General features: G+C 43.0%; 1 protein-coding gene and 1 pseudogene across 1 annotated transcript in view; one reads left to right on the top strand and one right to left on the bottom strand.

Annotated features, from left to right (window-relative positions):
- Positions 1-458: 458 nt before the first annotated feature.
- LOC147829437 (histone deacetylase 2 pseudogene) lies at positions 459-9,745 on the bottom strand (annotated as a pseudogene).
- Positions 9,746-10,425: 680 nt separating this feature from the next.
- Ror2 (ROR family WNT receptor 2) overlaps positions 10,426-12,723 on the top strand; it is a 239,964-nt gene continuing 237,666 nt past the window's right edge. Inside the window, exon 1 of the mRNA XM_004870050.3 lies at positions 10,426-10,790. Coding sequence (XP_004870107.1) covers positions 10,703-10,790 — 88 coding nt within the window. The 5' untranslated portion in view covers positions 10,426-10,702. The remainder of the gene's footprint in view (positions 10,791-12,723) is intronic.

Raw genomic sequence — 12,723 nt, 5'->3', positions numbered from 1 at the left:
GGGTCTAATATCTTGAATTCTTTTTTAAGTACAATTTTTAACAAAGTTTATTACAAAAGATGGAAAACTCAGCCCAGGAAGGCCAATTACTTTAATAGATCAGTTTTGACATAATAACTCATATCAATTTTAAATACTATCACATAAAGCATGGTGGAGAAAAGAAATTTTGCTTCAGAATTGGAAAAACTCACAATAAAACTTGCCAAGAAAAACAAAACAAAAAAAGCCACTTGGAAAATACAGTCCGGGGCTGGGGATTTAGCTCAGTGGTGCCACCACCTGCTTTGCAAGCGCCAGGTCCTGAGTTCGATCGGTGGTACCAAAAAAAAAAGTAGTTAGAAAATACAGTCCATGCCATGTAATGTAAAATGAAGCTCAAAGTCTTCAAAAAGAAAAGTTTTCATCCCAATGTTTCCTCAATTTCTAATGATTTTCTAAATTTGGAAGACTCCAATTCAAGGACTGCCGAATTGTTCTGATTTGGCTCCTTTGGAATCTGTTCTTTCACCACTATTTCATTTAATTTATCTTCTTCCTTTACATCTGATTTTTTGTCTACCTTTTCCTTCTTGTCTTCCTCAATTCTAGCTTTCTTTGCTTCTTTTATATGATCAGCCACATTTCTAAGACCTACTTCTCTCAGAATCTGAGAATTCTTCATCACAAGCTATCCGCTTGTCTGGTGCTCAAATAGAAATCCTCCTGTCTGTGTCTTCTCCATCTTCATTGCCACTGTCCTCATGAACAACACCTTCTGGTATACCTTGCATCTGGATACCAGGTGCCTGAGGTAACATGCACAAATTTTCAAATAAATGCTGCTTTATCTTTTTCATATATTCTGGAGTGTTCTGATTTGTCATGTTTGAAGGACTAATATGCAGTTTGAAGTTCAGACCAAAATATTCAAAATAATCACTATGTGGCAACTCACTACGGATCTCACAATTGAGAGCATCTGCAGTCTCATATGTCCAACAGTGAGCACCACCCCTAAATATTAGTAATGGCAAGTTGCAAGTTTTACAACTTCAACAAACTTAGCATGACCTTTTTTTTTGTCCTTGGGATTGAACTCAGGACCTTGTGCTTATGAGGCAGGTGTGTGGTGCCACAGAGCTAAATCCCCAGCCCTGAATGGTTTATATATTCTAGATACTAGTCCTTTGAGAAGTAGCTGGTAAATATTTCTTTTCCATTCTGTAGGTTGTCTTTTCACTCTGATGGACACTTTCTTTGCTGAGCATAAACTTTTTTATTTGATGTGGTCACTCTTGTTTTTTCTTGGTATACTTTCTTGTGCAACAGGGATTCTATTCAGAACATTTGAATACACCTATGTCTTCAAGAGTTTTACCTATTTTGTCTTCCAGAAAATTAAGTGTTTCTGTTGCAATATTTAGCTCTTTTACCTATTTCTTTATTTGTTTAGTGCCTGGTGAAAGATATAGGTCCAAGTTCAATTTTTTTTTTTTTTGCATGTGGATAGCCTGTTTTCCCAGCACCATTTGTAAAGAGGCTATCTTTTCTCCAGCAAAAATATTTGACCCCTTTGTCAGAGATAAGGTAGTTGAGTGAGCCTGAAGTTGTTTCTGCATCTTCTATTCTGTTCCATTGATCCACAATTCTGGTTTTTATTTTTGTTTTTGTTTGCCAATACCATGATGTTTTTATCACTGTAGCTTTATAGTATAACTTGAAGTATGGGATTGTGATGCCCCAGCCTTTCTCTTGTTTTCCGGAATTGCTTTTACTATTCTAGGTCGTTTCAGGTTGTATATGAATTTAGGCATTGGTTTCTCTAGTTCTGAGGAATGTTATTGGTATTTTGAATGGATTCCATTAAATCTGTACATCAGTTTTGGAAGTATGGACATTTGGATTATGTTGGTTCTGCCTGTCCTGGAACAGGGGATGTCTTTTCATTTTTGGTTGCCCTCTTCAAACTCCATTTTTATAGTACTGTATTTTTCATTGAAGAAGTCTTTCACTTTGATTAGTTTAATTCCCAAGCATTTCACTTTTCTTGGTGCTATTCTGAAAGGTATTATTTCCCAAATTTACCTCTGGAAGATTTATTTTTGATATACAATATTGCTATAGATTTTTGACTGTTGACTTTGTTTCCTATTATGCTGCTGAATTTGATTATTAACTGTAGGAGTTGTTTGATGGATTTTTGGGAGGTGTTTTATGTAGAGGATCACATCATCTGCAAATAGGAATAATTTAGCTTCTTTTCAAGTACACATCATTTTCGTTTCTTCTTGTCTAATTGCTCTGGCTAATGTTTTAAGAAATATAGTGAACAAGGGTGGTGATAGCAGACATTCTTGTCTTGTTCATGATTCTAGAGGGAAAGCTTCTAGCTTTTCTTCAATTAATATGATGTTTACCATTAGTTTGTTATGCATAGCTTTTGGCAGATTGAGATAAATATCTTTACACTTATTTTCTTCAGAATTTTTATCATGAGTGGATGTTGGATTCTCTCAAATGCTTTTTCTCCAACCACTGAGATGATTGTTGTCCTTGCTTCTGTTTATGTGGTGTCTTACATTTATTGATTTGCATATTTTTTCCATTAAGTTTATTGGTACACTTTAGGTATAAAATACAGTTACATTCATCACTGGGCTCTTGTACCTTTATATGATGTATCTTGGTTCTTATTTTTTCCCCTTCCCCTGACCTCCCTTCACCCCCTCCACCCTTCCCTGTTTGCAAAGACTTTGTTTCCATTTTTTTCCTTTTCTCATATTTTTTCTTTTCCCTTCTTTCCTTTCCCCTATCACTCCCACTTCCCCTACTTCTTTAGAATGTTTCTTCCTATTACACAATATCAATTGTACATTTTTAAAATTACAATATCAAAATTTAGAGGACATTACCACGGATTTTACAGAATTTTAAAGGATATAGAAAGCATATTACAAAAATCTTTTTTGAAATAAATTTGACATCTTCTAGGAAGTACCTTGCAAGACAAATTAATGAAACTAACTCTGGAGGAAATATAAAATTTCAACACCACCTATTAAAGAAAGTATATTCCTAGCTTGAAAACCTACCTGTGTGACAACAACAGGCTCATATACATTTTAACTGATAAATAACATCAAACATTTAAAGCCGAAGAAAGAAGGAACACTTCTCCCCTCATTTTAGGAAATCGACATATTGCTAATACTAAAACTGGATAAAGATAATACAAGAAAAATGTATGAACATAGATAAATATTTGTTTAACAAAATAAATTATTGGAAGTCAGATCTGGAAGTATGTAGAAAGTGGCTTTATTATAGGGATGGGAGTGTTGGTTCAGCATTGGAAGATCCACCCCTATAAGCTATTATTTTAACAGAGGAAAGGAAAAAGCCATATGATCCAGTCAGTAGTTGCCGAAAAAGTATTGGACTAAATTCTACAGCTGCACAGGGTAAAAGCTATAAAAGACAAGAATCTTCTCAACAGATAAGCCATGTACTCCATACTTCCAACAAAAATGCCTTATATGAATGGAAAAGATACAATGCTTTCTCCCTAAGGTGGGGAGCAAGGGCAGATATGCCAACTCTTCATCTGTCCATTAAACTTTGAAACATAGGCCCAAACTAAAAGAGTCTGGCAATAAAAAGACACAATTAGGATAGGATTGGCAAGGTAGAAGTAAAATCTTTATATGTAGATGAAATGATCATCTACAGAGAAAATACTAAGAAATCTTTAGGAGCCCCTAGAACTTGTATTTGAATTTAGCGGGATTAGAAAACACAAGGTATATATAAAATTCAGGTCTATGTATACTTGCTATAAATGAAGAATTGGATATTGAAAATTGAAAGTTGTGTAGGAGTACAAAGTATCTAGAAAAGTAAAAAGAAAAAAAATAAGTGTTGGAAGACATTTGTTACATAATTTTAAGACTTATTCTAAAGCTACAGTAATCAAGGCAATGTTGGTGTAAGGAAAGACATATAGATCAATGGAATAAAACAGAGAATCTAGAAATAGAACCACACATATATGGTCCACTGACTTTTGAAAGATTATTTAACATTAACATTTTATAGAACATAAACTCAACTCAAGAGCAGAGGAAAAGATAATGTTTTCAAAAAATGGTACTAGAACACCTGGTATCCATATGTAAAAAATTAACCTCAACCCTTTATTTCCATAAATAAAAATAACTTGAAAGGATCTATGAACCTAAATATGAAAGAATAAAACTATGAAACTTTAAGAAGAAATTATAAGGGAAAATGTTCATGAATTTAGGGTAGGCAAGAATTTCATAGGATACAACAAACATGATGTATAAAAGAAAAAAATGATAGATGAGATTCCATCAAAATTTAGAACTTTATTCTTTTCTTTTTTTAATGCCTTTATCAGTACATTTTAGGTATACAATACATTTACATTTATCATTGGGTGCTTGTACCTGTACATGATGTATCTTAGTCCTTATTTTCTCCCCCATTACCTATGTGCCCTTCACCCCCTTCACCCTTCCTTATTTACATAGATTTTGTTTCCATTTTTTTCTTTTCTCGTAATTTTTCCTTTCCCTTCTTCCCTTTCCCCTTCCCCTCCCACCACCCCTACACCTTTGGACCTTTTCCTATTTCAATTTATCAATTATTCATTTTAATCATTTTCATCCTTATTTACACTTTCAGTTTCTCACACTAGAGAAACTATTCGGTATTTACACATGTGTGTCCTATTTATTTCACTTAAGAGTATGGCCTCAATATGCATCCATTTAGCTATAAATGTCTCGAGATTCTCATTCTTTCTGGCTGAGTAGTACTCTATTTTGTTTTTTAAAAAAACACACATCTTCTTTATCCAGTTTCCAGTTGATGGGCACATGGGCTGTTTCCAAACTTTAGCTATTACAAACTGTACCACTATAAATATAGGTGCACATATATTGCTGTGGTATGATTCTTTTAAATCTTTGGGGAAGATACCCAGCAGGGGAATAGCTGGGTCAAATAGAACCTGTAGTCCTAGCTCTTTGAGGTATCTGCATACTGATTTCCACAGTGGTTGCACCAGTCTGCACTCCCAGCAAAAGTGGAGAAGGGTTCCTTTCTCCCCACAACCCCACCAGCATTTATTATTGCTTGATGTCTTAATAGCAGCCATTCTTTCTGGGGGTGAGGTGGAATCTCAGTGTTGTTTTCATCTGCATCTCTTGAATGACCAGTGATGTTGAACGTTTTATCATGTATTTATTAGCTGCTTTTACTTCTTCGTGTGAGAAATGTCTGTTCATTTCGGATGCCCATTTTTGAATTGGGCCTTTGAATTTGGGGGGTCTGATTTTTTTCAATTCTTTATATATTCTAGATAGTAGACCTTTGTCTGAGGTACAGCTGCTAAAAATTTCTTCCCACATTGTAGATTGTCTCTTAGCTGTGTTGGTGGTTTCTCTTGCAGTGCAGAAACTTTTCAATATGATGAGATCCCAGTTGTTGATTCTTTGGGCTAGCTCCCATGCTACTGAGGATTTGTTCCTAAAGTCGTTTCCAATACCAATGTCTCCAAGAGTTCTACCTAACTTACCTTTCAGCAAGTTTAGCATTTCTGTCTTAATATTTAGATCATTAATGCACTTCAATCTTAGTTTAGTGCATGGTGATAGGTATGGGTCTAGTTTTCATCTTTGTCAGGTGGGAATCCAGTTTTTCCAGCACCATTTATTAAATAGGCTATCTTTCCTCCAATGACGATGGTTGGCTCCTTTGTCAAAGAAGAGGTGGCGGAGTATGTCTGGAGTTGTTTCTGCATCTTCTAATCTGTTCCACTGGTCCTCAGGTCTGTTTCTTTGCCAGTAGCATGCTCTTTTTATCACAGTAGTTGTGTAGTATAGTTTCCAGTTGGGGATTGCGATACCCCCTGCCATGTCTCTGTTGCTTCGAACTGCTTTTGCTCTTCTGGGTCTCTTCTGGTTCCAAATGAAATTTTGGATTGTTTTCTCCAGTTCTTTGAAGTATATTGTTGGAATTTCAACCAGCATTGCATTAAATCTATATAGCAATTTTGGAAGTATGGCAATTTTCACTATATTGGTTCTTCCTACCCAGGAGCAAGGGATATCTTTCCATTTTCTTATATCCTCCTGAATCTCCTTTTTCAGAATGCTGTAGTTTGCAGTGTAGAGGTCTTTTGCTTCCTTTGTTAGGTTGATTCCTAGATATTTCATTTTTTTAGATGCTATTGCAAAATGAATTATTTCCTGAATTTCTCTCTCAACAAGTCTGCTATTTGCATATAAGAAGGCATATAAGAAGTTTTTTGAGTGTAGACCTTGTATCTAGCTACTCTACTGAATCTATCAATTAGATCTAGCAGACTTTTGACTGAGTTTTTTGGGTCTTCTATGTAAAGTATCATACCATCAGCAAATAATGACAGTTTAACTTCTTCCTTTCCTATCTTTGTTCCTTTTATTTCTTTCTCTTTTCTAATTGCTATGGCTAATGTTTCCAGAACAATATTGAACAGGAGTGGTGATAGCGGGCATCCTTGTCTTGTTCCTGATTTTAGCATGAAAGTTTTCAGTTTTTGACCATTTAGTATGATGTTGGCTGTTGCTTTTTCATAGATAGCCTTAATCAGGTTGAGATAAAGACCTTCTATTCCAATTTTCTGTATGGTTTTTATCATGAATGGGTGCTGGATATTGTCAAATGCCTTTTCTGCATCTATTCAGATGAACATATGGTTTTTGTCCTTGACTCTGTTAATATAGTGTATTACATTTATTGATTTATGGATGTTGAATCATCCTTGCATCCCTGGGATAAATCTGACTTGGTCAGGGTGTATGATCTTCTTGATGACCCTCTGTATTCTGTTTGCCAGTATCTTGTTGAGGATTTTTGCATCTATGTTCATTAGGGAGATTGGCCTGTGGTTCTCTTTTTGGCTTGGGTCTTTCCCTGATTTTGGAATCAAAGTAAAACTTGCTTCCAGGAAAGTATTTGGAAGCCTTGCTTCCCTTTCAATTTCCCTGATGAGTTTAAAGAGTAATGGCAATTGTTCTTCTTTAAATGTCTTGTAGAATTCAGCAGTGAACCCATCAGGACCTGGGCTTTTCTTTGTTGGTAAATTTTTTATTACATTTTCAATTTCACTCATTGTTATTGGCCACCCCTCTTTTCAAAAGTGTTTTATACAGCAAAGCCATGTGGTGAGGAGGGTACAAAATGAGACAAAACTATCAGACCCAATGGAAATTTACAAGGTGGGTATGAAGTGGCACAAAACCACAACTAACCAATAAGATTACAAGTACAGTCACCCTGGTAATATTGATTAAATGGGGATCAAATGGGAAAACAAGTCACATACAAGGAATTTCCCATTTAGAATGTCAATTACTGCTATCTCTAGGGAAAGTAGTGCCTCTTCTTTTATAATGCTGACCGGTGAATGTGCCTCAACTGTTCTCCATGTTGGCTCCTTGCTGTGTTGGCTCCTGGAGGGCTGGCACCTTGAGGACTGGGGCCTTGACGGGGACCCTATTAACTTACCTATCTATAATACCAGGACACCTCTGACCCAGTAGCCTTGACTGGCTCCCCACTCCATCTGGAATGCTCTTCCACAGACACCTGCATGGCCCTGCTCGAGCTGGTATAGGAGTTCTTGGCTTCTTTCTGTTACTCTTGCTTATACCAAGCCTGCTGTTTCTCTTCCCCTTGTGTGTTGTTGTCATATGATGCATATGAAGGTCCCCTATGGTGGTGTTGCAGTCAGTCTTCAGTGTTCCTCTCTCCTGCTCTATGTGCTCCTGTGATAAAGATGGCCTACCCATATAGCCAGTAGGATATTACTGACATGATGCTGTGTCCTTCCAAAACTAGGTTATAAAAAGCATCACTGTGGTTTCTACCTGGCTTTTTTTTGGGGTAAGGGGCAGTTAGCCAGCTGCCATGCTGTGAAGATGGCCTAGGGGCCTTACAGAGTAGTCCATGTGGCCAGAGACTGAGGTCCAACACATCTCCAGCACTGACCTGCCCAACATGTGCCATCTAGATTAATGTATGAGAATCTTCCAGCCTGTGGAGTTTCCCATGACTGCAGCTTTGGTTGACAGCTGTTATGGCTTGTATCTAGAGGTACCCCCAAAGCCTCATGTGCTCATAGGTAGGGCTTTTGGGAGGTCACTGGATTTAGGGTGTGTGATACTAGGACTAAGGGTGTGTGGCAATAAATTAGTCTACTGATTGGAATTAGCATAGTTCTGGGTGTGGATGAATAGATTTACTGCCCCACCACCCAAAAGGCTTAAAGTCTGCATAATACAAAAGGCAAAGGCAGGCTACTTGTTGTTTGCTGCTTTCTGCCTTCCCTGGCATGAAATGTTTCTTCTCTTTGATGCCCCTCTCCCATGCCACTCTGCTTTGGAGCCAGTCAACTATGGACTGAAACCTCTACAAACTGTAAGCCCAAGTAAACCTTTCTTTAACTTGTGGGTGTTGGATATTTAGTCTCAGCAACGAGGAAGTAACTAAGACAACAGCTGAAATTATTTGATCTTTTGATAAATAGATCTGAAGTTTTTAATGTTTTAATTATTTGATATTTTGATAAATAGGTCTGAAGGTTTTAATGTTTTGCGACAATTTGTTTTGAAGCCATTATTTGATAACTAATACAGGTGGGAAAGAATCCATGGCTCCGGTTTGGCCTTGGGTTGCAGTCACATTTTTCTAACTGGTGAAAGCTTCTGTTTTGACCCTTCAATCCCAACAACTATGTCTACCCTTCAATTCTGAACCAAGCAAAAAGGGGGGAAGGAGGGAGTGAGAGGCAGGGCAAAACAGTCTAGGGTTATTGAAGGGAAATTCTGGGCCATCACCAAAAGTGTGAGGATCTCCTTCCTTGAGGCGCACAGCCCCTAGAGCCTTACTGGGTGGCCAGTTTCCCAGGGCAGAGCTGAAAGACCCTTCTCTGCAGCCCCTTTCACCAGGTCTAGAATGCGGGGGGTGTGAGTGCTTTAAGACTAATTCTTAAAACTTGAGTTGCTCTAAAAGCATCCATAAGGGGCCCCACAGAGAGGTAAAAGGAGGAAAACCCCACAGATAAACAAACAGGAGGACCTCAACACTCTGGAGAGCAGCCCCCAGTCCAGACCAGACCAGTGTGGGCAGGAAGGGTCTGGGAAGTTTAGCAGTGATTTTATCACTCAGACCAGGGGTGCAGCTGGGCAGGAATCGGCTCCCATTCTCCCCTTGGACTACCTGCAGCCCCTGGCCGGCTGTAATCTGATCCTCTAATCTGTACTAGGAAAAAGAAGGGTGTAAAATGTTTCCAAGACAAATTGGGCGGAGCTAACTAGAGATCTGAATAATTTGAGCAGGGGTGAGGCAAGGGCTGGCTTAGGAGCTTTACTAGCAGATCAGAGCTAGAGAACTATTATTTCCGGCCCTGTCTGAAGCTGTTGGGGGCAGCTCCAGCAGGCAAATTCAGGGCCTTGCGGGTCTGGCGCCAAGGCCAGTGCTCTCCTTAATTCACCCCACTTAACAGGGGGTAGTACTCCAGAAAAACAAAAATAAAATAAAAAAACAAGCACTAAACAAACTGCTTGGTAATGAGTTAAAAGATAAATCTCACCAAACAAGGGGAATCAAATCCTTTCTCGAATGGAGGAAAAACAAAGAAAATTCCTGAGTTACAAACAGGAGAATCAATCCTTGCAAATCCAGACCTTCCCATGTGCTAAGCAAAACCAAGAATAAGCAAGAAAATATGCTATTTGAATTGTGTTCAAAATGTCTTTTACAAGTGAAGTAAATTACTTCTGCATGTTCTGGGGGCACTGCAGGGAACAAATAGTGTACTGCCTTTAATGGGTAAAATGACACAATTTGTTTTTAAGAGTAAACCAAAAGCCAGTGGCTTCAGATAGCATTGAGCTCCCGTGGCTCCCTCCGAGCGCTCCCAGCAGCTGGAGCTTCTGGAGAGACTCGATTGTCCTCATAGCAGGCGCCGGCTGGACGCGGTCATGCTCCCTTCTTGAACATCTCTGCCAAACACCTACTTTGCTTCCTTCCTCGCCGAAGGTTTCTGGGACCCTGCGGCTTCCAAACGTGCCCTGCTGGAGTCTGCTTTGTGACCTAGGTCTCCAAGTGTCCCGCCTCTTGTAGGTGGGTGACAACTTTTGGGGAGGCCTCTGCGGCGTGGGCAGCGCAGGTGAAGTCCGATGAGACTCCTCCAAGGCGCAACCTTTGTGACTCAGCTTCCCCAGGGGCCAGGAGGAGGAGGCAACTCCGGCGACACAGCAGCGTCCCCAGGCTTAGCGTTCCAAGCATTCCTCCAGCAGAGGGCGCCAGCGCTGGCTCGGCTCTGCCCAAGGGGCGGGCGGGGAGGGGAGCCTGCTCCAGTGAGCCCGCCCGCCGGCGGTCCCCCCGCCCTAGTCCTGACGGCCAGCTGGACTCCGAGTCCGCGCCTGGAGCCTTTCGAGCGCGCCCGCTCTGCCGCGGGAGTCTGGCGGTGCCTTTGAGCCGGGAGAGGAGGAAGGCCACGAGGTCCCCGAGGGGGGCAGCCTGCGAAGCTCCTGGGAGAAAGAGGAGCGGCGCGCGGAGAAAGGGGTCGCTGTGCGGCCCCGCAACGCTGCCCGAGGTCCGAAGCTCGCGCGCAGCGGAGGGCGACTTGGCCCCCACGACCCGCAGCATGGCCCAGGGCTCGGGGCTGCCGCCGCGGTGCGCCCCGACGGTCTGGGCGGCCGTTGCGCTCCTGCTCTCTTCGCCGCAGACCTCAGGTAGGACCCAGCGCCGGCTCCGCGCACAGGCGAGGGCTCGCGGCTGGAGCGGCCGCCCCTTTCCCGGCTGCTGCGCCCTGGCCGCCGCACTGGCGCCGGTAGTCCTGGGCGAGGGCCACTGGCAGGGCCACGGGGCGCCGGGCAGGCCGTGCGGACTCGCCCGGCGCCAGGCCGGGCCCCGCGCCCCGGCCCGCACCCCCGGCCGCTTGGGGCTGGTTCCAATAAGCCGCGCTCTGGGGCCGACTAAGTGTTTCCAGAGGCCGAGGAGGGGGTGGCTTTCTGATAGTCTGAGCGCGAGTGTGCAGCTTCGAGCGCGGGTGCACGCCCTGCCCGGACCGGTGTCCCTAGACTCGGGGGTCACTCCGCCCTTAGGTGACCCTTTCAGGGTACATGGATCTCGGTTCCCTGTCTGTCCGGGCGTTCCCATGCCGAGCTGGGCTGATGCCCAGTGCGGGCCGTGGTTGGACGAGACCCCATGGTGAGGGTGCACGAAGCGCGGGTCTGGACTCTGAACCCCTTGATGGAAGCGCTTGGCTTCCCTTTTGTTGGCCCTTAAATCTTTCCTGACGCCTGGAGATGGCCTAAGTGGTGCTTCTCAAGAGGGCGTCTGAGGTCCCTGGGCAGTGGGAGGTCCAGCGCTATCCCCAGATTCCAGGACGCGGGAGGTGAGGGGCTGGGTGTGGGGTGGGTTCCCTAGTGGCTTTTCCTGGAGGGATACTCCCTACTCCCCAGGCGCTGTGCGAACTCGGCCTCGTGGACTCGCGACGTGAGATTCCCGGAGGGGCGCAGGGAAAGTTCCGTGGGGACCCCGGGGGATCCTGCCTGTGTGCCCGGAAGAGGCAGCTCTGGTCCATGCAGTGCAGACCCCGGGAGCACCAACGGCTTGCTCTTCCCTGGCGGGATTCCGGGCACCCTGCTGTTGAAGGGGGAGAGCAGGCGGGGCCTCCAGGCTTGGCAGGATTAGAGACAGATGAGGTTCACGTTAAGTTCCAGGCCTGTGAGGCGTCCATGAATGTAAATGGGTTTCAGTATTCGTGGCCCCCCTCGCATTCCTGCAGGAAGGTGGGACTTAGGGGGCAGCGCAGGAGGGGCACGCTGAGCCCTGCCCGAGTCCCGCTGTGCACTGTGAGCTCTGCGTATCCAACTTTGCTGCCCTGACCAGCCCCACTTTCGGGGAATGGGGGGCATTTGCCTTTAGGCAGATGCTGACTGTGTCAAACGTTCTTGATTATTTGAATCGGGAAAGGATTTGTATTTAGATCCCTGCCCATTAAAGCGTAATCAGTTTAGAGTGCAGATGCCAAAGCCACCTTCTAAGTTGCTGATCACTAATGATCTCCATGTTCTGGTCCCTCCTCCCAGCCCTCTCCATTACAAAACTCCCATCTCCTTTACACTCTTGAGAGCCTTTTGCTGGGGAGGCGGGTTCTTAAACGTTGCCTTGTACCTTGTGAATACATGAGATGTGCTGTTGGCCCTTCGGTGGTTAAGTACCCAGCAATAATTCACCCTCCAGAACCTTGTGGCTCGTGGCAGCTTTGGATGGGTCTGGGGCGGTTATTGTGGTGCGGGGACTTGCGCTTCGGGATGAAGGACGCCGGTGTGTCCACTACCCTAGTCGAGGATGTAGCAAGAACAGGACAGTCCCTTGCATTTTGGGTGGAGAAAACCACCATTCCCAGTGGAAAGTAAGAAGTGTCTGTCGAACGAAGGGTTATTTTCTTTCACTTTTGAATCCCAAGTGGAGGTAATTTTCTTTCTCTAGTGAAATAACACTCTATAGAGGAAGGTGCAGGATGTAATTCTCTTCTGGACTGGGCAGGTTAACAGAAACCTCAAAGAATATAATAATTCTACTCAAAATATGAACAAAATTATATGACCACAGATTTGGGTGTTCAGGATCTTTTTTGTTGTAAAGAGGAGTTTCCAA

The sequence above is a fragment of the Heterocephalus glaber genome, unplaced genomic scaffold (genome assembly GCF_053883595.1).
Source record: "Heterocephalus glaber isolate CG9 unplaced genomic scaffold, H.glaber_assembly_v1.0 deba00000621, whole genome shotgun sequence".
NCBI lineage: Eukaryota > Metazoa > Chordata > Mammalia > Rodentia > Bathyergidae > Heterocephalus > Heterocephalus glaber.
Note: the sequence above shows the minus strand (reverse complement) of the source record. Positions and strands in the feature narration are given on the sequence as shown.